At 41.9% G+C, this 9,014-nt stretch overlaps 1 protein-coding gene across 2 annotated transcripts; it reads left to right on the top strand.

Moving 5' to 3' along the window:
* Positions 1-8,649, top strand: LOC308552112 (arylamine N-acetyltransferase 1). Of its 2 annotated transcripts, XM_081127028.1 has the most exons (3): positions 15-69; positions 448-550; positions 5,451-6,460. In XM_081127028.1, the coding sequence occupies exon 3, from the start codon at positions 5,457-5,459 to the stop codon at positions 6,327-6,329; it is 873 nt and encodes a 290-aa protein (XP_080983154.1). In that variant the 5' UTR covers positions 15-69; positions 448-550; positions 5,451-5,456; the 3' UTR covers positions 6,330-6,460. The 2 variants fall into 2 exon arrangements, with proteins under 2 accessions (XP_080983153.1, XP_080983154.1); XM_081127027.1 differs by lacking the exon at positions 448-550 and having other exon boundaries at positions 1-69; positions 5,451-8,649.
* Positions 8,650-9,014: the final 365 nt, after the last annotated feature.

Genomic DNA, 9,014 nt, shown 5'->3' with positions numbered 1-9,014 from the left:
CCTGTGTTGACCTTGATGTGGGAGGAGTGAAGTCAGCCTAGTTCCTGGTGTGGGTCCTAGCTGAACCCGGTAAGTAACTTTTTTATGTTTTGAAGTTGGGGCTTAATCCTATCTCAAATGTGAGTCCACGGGGCTAGGTACTAGTGTGCCTGTTCAAGTCCAGAGGTGGTTCAGAAAGCTTAGCTGACACCTGCTGTGAATCCCTATGCTATAAGGACCGTGCGGTGTAAATGTGAAGATAATATACCCTTGATTCAAACTGTCTGGATTAGGGTCACAGCCACACCGCATGCCAGCTTTAAGGACCTGGGCAGGTCACTCAGCATCTCTAAAAGTCAGTTTATCTGTCAGTAAAATGGAGCTGATTAGAGAGCTTACCTAAAAGGGTTGTTGTGAGGATGAAAGAAGTGTATAAAAGACAGTTTATGTGTATAATGTGTGTTTCAGGGAACTGGATTTTCCTGTTGGATAACTGAAACAGTGATGTCTGCCTCTTCTGTCCCCACCTGAGGGTGTCCCAAAGGATCCAGTTAGTCCTGGCAGCAGCAAGGTTCCTAACATTCCTGCTCCCTCTGCATGAGCTGATCAGAACTTCTCTAATTATCCCAAACAGGCAGGGAGGAGGGGCACGTTGTGCATAGTGAGGGAATTCCTGGGGGAATTTTGTCATGTTGGAAGGCGGCTTAGGGGCAGGGTGTCCAGAAACCATAAATGTCAAGAATCAACTCCTTCACTGTCAGGTAGACTGAGGACACCTCTCCTGGAGCAGAGCTGTGGAGAATTGCATGGGAGGGAGGCCTGCGGAGGCAGACAGCCCCCAGCAGGGGCCTAAGGGCGCTGTTCCCAGCCTTCTCCCCTGCTCCAGCAGGAGCCCACCGCAGCACCCTGGTGGGCTCTTTTTTTTTTTTTTATAAACTGCTCTTTTCCTTCCCCAGGGCCCTTATTTTAGTTTCTCACTCACAAAACGGCTGACCCCACCTTCTCGCACTCAAAAAAAAGTAACAACTTCCTGTCAACTATCTAGTGCATCTTGCCCAGAGACTTCTTTCGTTGGCCTTTTATGGGTTTTACAAGTTTAGAGCCAACTTTAAAAATACGCAGATATCACCTGCACATCTGAGTTTGTCTGAGTTTCTGCTTCTCCTCAGGAGAGTAAAAAAAGAAAATTAAAAAACAAAACAAGAAACAGAACTCTTCAGCTGCATGAGCTGATTTTCATGCACAGGGCTCTCTAGGGCAGGGCAGGGCAAATAACAGTACACAGAAAGAAAAGCCACTCAGAAACACTCCTTAGCCTTCTTCTGTTCAACTCAGCAATTCTATTCCATGGTACAAACACAAAATAATTGAAAACACATACTGAAAAATGTACTTGAACACAAACATCCACAGCAGCACTATTTACAACAGTCAAAGGTGGAAACAGTCCAGATGCCCTTCAAGGAAGGAAGAGGTGAACAAAAACGGTGCATCCATACTGCGGGGTCAAGCGAGGATGTAGCCCAACTCCCCCTCCCATCAGTGGGAAGGTGTCAGCCTGGCCAGCAGCCGCAAGGAGCAGAGCAGCTCCTACCCCAATGTTTCCCACGTCCTTGAGGGCTAACAAGCCTCACACTAGGCTCTCTGTCCTTGGCCTGCATGCACGCTGTTCCCCTCTCCCCTCTGCTCGGGCCCAGTGCGGAAACTCACCAGACTGACACCATCGGGTCTCCCCCAAGTGGTTTTTCCAAACCAGCAAAGAACAGTGTGGCGCTCCCAGGATTGGAGCTCCTATAGTACACATACCATGAAATATTATTCAGTCATGAAAGGAATGAAGTATTGATATGCATTACATAACAAATGAACCTTGGAAACATTATGCTAAATGAAAGGAGCCAGACACACAATGTCCCATGTTATATGATTACATTTATATGAAATATCCAGAATAGATAAATCCATAGAGACAGAAAGTAGAGGGGTGGTTGCCAGGGGCTGGTGGGAACAGAGAGTAACTGCTTAATGGGTATGGGGTTACGTTCTGTGCTAACAAGACATTTTGGAACTAGATAGACGCGGTGATTGCACAACATTGTGACTACTAAATGGCACTGAATTGTTCACTTTAACATGGTTAATTTTATATTCTGTGAATTTCATATTAGTTATTTAGAAAAACCTATTCAGTAATGCCAGGAATCCTGGAAGCAGGGGTTGACAATTTCACCTCTGTCCAGGAGCGTACTTGTGCTGCTTGTAGCCTTGGGGTGGTGGCGGCATTTCCTTCCCCAGGTTCTCATTTTAGTTGCTCAAGCACAAAACAGGGATCCCACTCCTCCCCTCAAAAGGGGCTTTTTGGCTGTCAGCTCCCTGTTGTCGCAGAGACTTCTTTTGTTTGGCCTTTACCATCTTCAGCTGAGCAGCTGGTTCTGTGCATTGGCTCTCCGGGCCTGCTCTGGGGACCTGCCTGACCTCTGCAGACATTCATTCAGGGGCGGGGCTGAGCTGCAAGCCTTCAGTGCCCTGCGGCCTGTTGAACCCTGGCCTTTGAACAGGACTAGCCTAGCAACTTCCTTTTCATCCAGAAAGTCAAACAGCTGGCCACTTTCCCCTAGTAGAAGGAATCACGGCCTAAGCAAGACTCAAATAGCCAGGTTATAAACCACCCGCTTTCTTTTTGCTCAACCCTCACCTCTTTTTCTTACATACTCATTACAGATTCTGAATTACAGGCCAGGGTGAGTGTGGGGCAGTTTGGCGAGATACCAGCTGTTCTCTCTGTGTCCGGGTAGAAGAGTATTAGAGCTTGTCGAAATGTTGAGAAAGATGCTGGTGAGATGAGAAGAAATTCACTGAACCTAATAGAGTTAAGGAAAATAACATTACAGATATCAAGAAAAGAAAATTTGGAAACACTGACAAAATGGGAATTGATGACTAGGTCAAAAAGAGGAATAGATGGACCCGACAGAAATAATATGAGGAGAGAAAAGAGAGATCCTTAGCTTGTCACCATTAGACTTAGGGCCAGGGCCCTTTGTACTATGTCACCTCAGGCTGCATCGCAAAGGGGTTAGTTAGCCTTGATATCTGCGTACTACTGTTGCAAAGTCTCAGTAGGTTAAGACTGTGTGATAGCAGGAGAGAAAAACCTTTTCCAAAGGGTCAGGCATGTCCAAACCACATTCCTTTTCTTCCACATCACCTGCTCTCCTTACTCAGCTCTGCTTCTGGGCGCAGAGACAGGAGAGGGTTTGGGATGGGCTGGCTACATTTGTTGCTCCCTGTGTCTGAGTGGCAGAGTTTTAGAGCTTGTGTAGATGTTGAGAGCAGTTAAACGAAACAAGTTAAGATGCAAAGAAATGATGATCACCATTGACCTGGGCCGGGGTCTTTGCTCCATGTCACCTGGGGCCATGTCATAGTGCCAATGGTGACGCACCACTGTTACAGTCAGGGTCACACTGGATCAGCACACTTAGTAGCAGGGACAGAAACCTTTGCTCTATGGGATTTAACAAAATAAGGACTTCTTTTTCTTTCTCTTTCTTTCTTTCTTTCTTTCTTTCTTTCTTTCTTTCTTTCTTTCTTTCTTTCTTTCTTTCTTTCTTTCTTCTCTCCCTCCCTCCCTCCCTCCCTCCCTCCCTCCCTCCCTCCCTCCCTCCCTCCCTCCCTCCCTCCCTCCCTCCCTCCCTTCTTTCTTTTCTTTCTTTCTTTCTTTCTTTCTTTCTTTCCTTTTCTTTCTTTTCTTTTCTTTTCTTTCTTTTCTTTCTTTTCTTTCTTTTCTTTCTTTTCTTTCTTTTCTTTCTTTTCTTTCTTTTCTTTCTTTTCTTTCTTTTCTTTCTTTTCTTTCTTTTCTTTCTTTCTTTCTTTCTTTCTTTCTTTCTTTCTTTCTTTCTTTCTTTCTTTCTTTCTTTCTTTCTTTCTTTCTTTCTCTCTTTCTCTCTTTCTCTCTTTCTCTCTTTCTCTCTTTCTCTCTTTCTCTCTTTCTTTCTTTCTTTCTTCTGGCTCCACTTACCAGAAAGTCAAGAGTTTACCTTGAGACTTCTTTCAGGTCTTATCTTTCTTTCTCCTGCCACTTACCAGAAAGTCAAGAGTTTACCTTGAGACTTCTTTCAGGTCTTATCTTTCTTTCTCCTGCTTTTCATTCCTCAAACCAGTAAATTCTCTGTTGAGATGATTCTTCAGCAAGTTCTCCCAGGAGCTTTGAGCAAATATCCTACCAGTGTCTAGCCCCACAGCAGAAAGTATCCGCTTAGGTTTCAGTTAAAATCCCTCATAGAGTCTCATTCACCTGACTTGGGTCATGGAGCAAAGCCATCCATGAGCAAAGCAATGGTCCTAGAGCATATGCACTTTGAGCTGGTCCTACCTGGATGACAGGTCTATTCATTCAGCTCAGAAAGAATGAGGAGTCCAGCTCATTCTCCAGGCAGTAGCCAGAAATACCAGTTTGATTAATGTATACTTTGCCCAAATGGCTACCTTTTCACAATGATTCCTCATCTCAGAGTAAAAGCCAACAGAATTGGTTTTAAGGCCACTGTTATCTGTCTGATTTCATCTCAGTCCACACACTGTCTCTCTCACTCTGCTCTGATCACCCTGGCTTCCTAGGCAGTTTCCACTTTAAGCTTTTTAACTTCCTATTGTTTCTGCCTGAATGGTGTTTCCCACATATGCAGCCATGGCTAATTCCCTCACAACCTTCAGGCAATAGTGAGGGTTTCTTTGACCACTTTATTTGAAATTAAATTTTACTGTGTACACATCTTATCTTCTTTCTTTGCAGTAATTTTCTCCAGAGCACTTATCACAACCTAAGAAATTGCATGTTTTATTTATTTATTTAACTATTTGTGTCATCCCAACCGGCCCTAAAATGTAAGATTTCTGAAGGCAAGCAAGTGCTATATCAGTAGCAAATACATAATAGGTTTTCATAAGCTTTTTTATTGAATGAATCAATAAATCAATGTGGGGATGAATATAAATCTTTGAGTGTGGAACTTTGAGTGAGTGGGTTCAGCTAAAGGTGAAATTGAGTGGGTCAGGTACCAAGAATACAATGTACTCTATAACTCTCCTGTTTACATTGGACCTATTTGTAAACCCTATTTTAATTGACACCAATTTGAGCCTCTTTTAAGTCATCCCAACAAAACCAAAGATAAGCTGTTTATCATTTCACTCATCACTTAATCTGGATTTACAACGTCTCATGTTTAAAACATGGAACCAGTGATAACACTTTTCTTACATGGTTACAGAGCCTATTAAGTGAACTTTTAGCATGTGAAAGCAATTATTACAATAAAAGTAGTAAACAAAAGACTTACGATTGCAGATATTTATAACCACTGTTTGTATTTACATATTTAAAATACATTAATCATAATTAGGTTAATCAAAGAAATCCAAGTGCAAAAGTAAAACTATGTGTTTTTGTTTTGTTTTCCTTGCCTTAGGGGATCATGGACATTGAAGCATATTTTGAAAGAATTGGTTATAAGAACCCTGGGAACAAACTGGACCTGGAAACATTAACTGACATTCTTCAGCACCAGATCCAGGCCATTCCCTTTGAGAACCTTAACATTCATTGTGGGGAACCCATGGAATTGGGCTTGGAGGCCATTTTTGATCAAGTTGTGAGGAAGAACCGGGGTGGGTGGTGTCTCCAGGTCAATCATCTTCTGTATTGGGCTCTGACCACAATCAGTTTTGAGACCACAATGTTGGGAGGCTATGTTTACAACACTCCAGCCGACAAATATAGCAACGGTATGATTCACCTTCTGCTGAAGGTGACGGTGGATGGCAGGGACTACATCGTCGATGCTGGGTTTGGACGCTCTTACCAGATATGGGAGCCTCTGGAGTTGATTTCTGGGAAGGATCAGCCTCAGGTGCCTTGCATCTTCCGCTTGACCGAAGAGAGAGGAATCTGGTACCTGGACCAAATCAGAAGGGAGCAGTACATTCCAAACCAAGAATTTGTTAATTCTGATCTCCTGGAAAAGAAAAAGTACAGAAAGATCTACTCCTTTACTCTTGAACCTCGAGCAATTGAAGATTTTGAGTCAGTTAATGAATACCTCCAGACGTCTCCAGCATCTGTGTTCACAAGCAAGTCATTCTGTTCCTTGCAGACCCCTAATGGGGTTCACTGTTTAGTGGGCTTCACCCTCACCTTTAGAACATTCAATTATAAGGACAATATGGATTTGGTGGAGTTTAAGACATTGAAGGAGGAACAAATAGAAGGAGAGCTGAAAAATATATTTAAGATTTCCTTGGAGAGGAAGCTTGTGCCCAAACATGGTGATAAATTTTTTACCGTTTAGAGTGGGGACTAGAAATGGTTTTCAGTATTATTTCAGGTACTGAAACTTTTTATTTAAAAATTTCCAATAAATGTAAAAGTAGAATAAAATAATAAATCCCGATTTATTTATCACCCATTTTACCAACTATCAACTGGTAGCCTGTCTCTCATATTTCCTCAATGACCCCATGTGATATTAAAGAAATCTTAGGCATCAAATCATTTCACCCTTAACAATGTCAGCATATGTATTTAGATAACATTTTTAGAGGAACAGAACCACATGTCCCTTTAAAATTAATAATAGTAAAGGTATTTGAAGGATGGCCTATGGTTTTCTTGGGAAAAAATAGTGATTTCTGCTAGAAAAACTACCATAATGGTTTAATGTTGAATTCATAAAAAAATGTTTACCCATGATTCAGTAAATGGAAAATTGAGGAAATAGTTTTTATTAAATTCAACCAGCATATGTCCAATGTCCACTTTTTACCAAAAGACCCCACATGTATAATTTAGAATTAGAATTCAACAAAGAAGTATGAGACATGACATTGCTTCCTAATAGCTCTCAAGACAAGGCTTAAACCAACACAGAGTAACATGCGATTAAGTTCCCAGAGAGTGACACAGCTAATAGTTTCTTACACAGTTCTTTTTGCAACCACAGTTCTTTATGTAGCATTTCCCTTAATATAGAAACACTGATATTTAGAAGTTTTTAAATCCCAGATTAAGTCATTTTGTCTAATAGTAATAATTATTGTGACTTTTAAAATATTTATTATCTGTAAAAACTTGATAATTTTTTATTGTTTAAAAGTATGTTAAAACATTATTGGCTAACACAATGCCAGTCACAAAGTATTTGTTTGGCAGAGTGAGGAGATTATGGGGCCAGGTCTTTCTCACACCCTCTTTCTTACCTCCCAGTTATTTCCTTTTACTTCTTCCCACACTTTATCATAAGAGAAACAGTATGAGCTTGGAAGTGTACAGATCTGAGTTCAAATCCTGTGGACAGTGGGTGAATCACCTCATGAATCTGGCTCTGATCCCTCAGAGGTAAATGGGGATAGTACCTACATAACTGCCAAGCCTAGAGCCACCTCTCAGTAAATATTTGTTATAGGGATTAGTGAATAATGCTGGTAATGTTTTTATACTGAGTCAGCATTTGATAAGAGCTTTTTCATCTTGCTTTATCTCCTGAGCTCTAATCCGGTGGTCCAGAATCTGCCTGCTTGTTCCTTGGTTAAATGTGAGTATGACACCAGATGGCCCCAATCTGACGGTGGCTTTGTGCTTCAGAACTGGATTTTTTACTTATCTATAACTTCCATTTTCTGTTTCTGAATTCCAGAATCAGGGCTATAATTCCAACTGCAGACTTGTTCTAACATTATTGTCCCTCTTCAACTTGTGATTATCATAAAGATAATGAAGAAATAAAATAAAATGGAGTAAGCATTGCTAAGAGAGACACTTAAAATAGAGTCAGGAGACTATTCAGGAAGTGGGGCCCGTGCACAGCTTGTGCCTCAGTTCTCGGAGTTGCTATGAAGTTGCTAACCTGTTGCTAACTCACCTCAAGGCTGAGCCAGCCACAAACATCCGGGAACACCTGCTGTATGGACACTTAGGGACTTCATTCTCCTTGGAGCTCTGGCCTCCTTCATTTGCATATTGGAACTAGCCAGTCCCAGGTAAGAAAGATTTACACTTCCAGGGTTTTGCATTTATTAGCCCTGCCTTCCTTTATTCTCTCAGGAATGCGGGTTGGGTTGCTACCTGAATTTGCATCTCTGGGATTGGAATCCTTTTGTTCAGGTACAAGCCTTTTGTTCTCCTTTGCAACCTGGTTAACTATACTTTTAAGAGAAGAGCAGTGGCCAGAATGGAGATTTGTTAGCTAAAAGAATGTTACTTTGGATTACGGGGATTTCACGTACTGCTGTAAGAGCTGGGACATGCTGCTCAGGGAGGAGGTCCTCAGGAGAGGTGGAGAGGGAGCCTGGCTGAGTGGAAGGAGGGATGAAAGATGTATTTCAGTATTTGAAAGTTTGCCATCTTCCTTATCTCACCTGATTGCCTTGTTCAGCTCTGCTGCTATTTTGCAGCAATGTCAGGTCCTCACTCTTGGGCAGAAAGGATTTTCTCACATTCTGGCTAAGAGCATGTCAATGGAAGAGATGTTGGCAAGAGACACAGGCCAGATTAAAAGGTGGCTCAAGGAAAAAGGTGCAGTTTTGTACAAATGAGTTAAGGAAGTCATATTGTGCAACGAGCATCGCAAAACCCAATGCAATTGTTTTTCCTTAAATGCATCTGCCGCATGCAAAAAAAAAAAAAAAAAGTGTTGAGAGACTGCTAGATATAAAATTTAGCTGCCAGATTGGAGAGCTGCGCCTCACTGCAATGTTAACTTTTCTCCAATGAAATCTAAACAAGTGGTCTCTGTGGATGAGTGATTACTTACCCCGTTACTATGGCTGCTTTACAAATTGCCCTGAAACTTAGTGGTTTAAAACAACCATTTTATTATGTTCACAGATCCTGGGGGTCTGCAGTTTAGGAAAGACACAGTAGAGTTGTTCTTTTCTGCTCTCCAATGTCCAGCCTCAGCTGGGAGGAGGCGGGTGATTAGTGGTTATTTGATGGTTGTGTCCAGCATCATCTAGAAGCATCTCCACTGACATGTGTG

This window comes from Miniopterus schreibersii, assembly GCF_964146895.1.
Source record: "Miniopterus schreibersii genome assembly, chromosome: 2".
NCBI classification, from domain to species: domain Eukaryota; kingdom Metazoa; phylum Chordata; class Mammalia; order Chiroptera; family Miniopteridae; genus Miniopterus; species Miniopterus schreibersii.
Note: the sequence above shows the minus strand (reverse complement) of the source record. Positions and strands in the feature narration are given on the sequence as shown.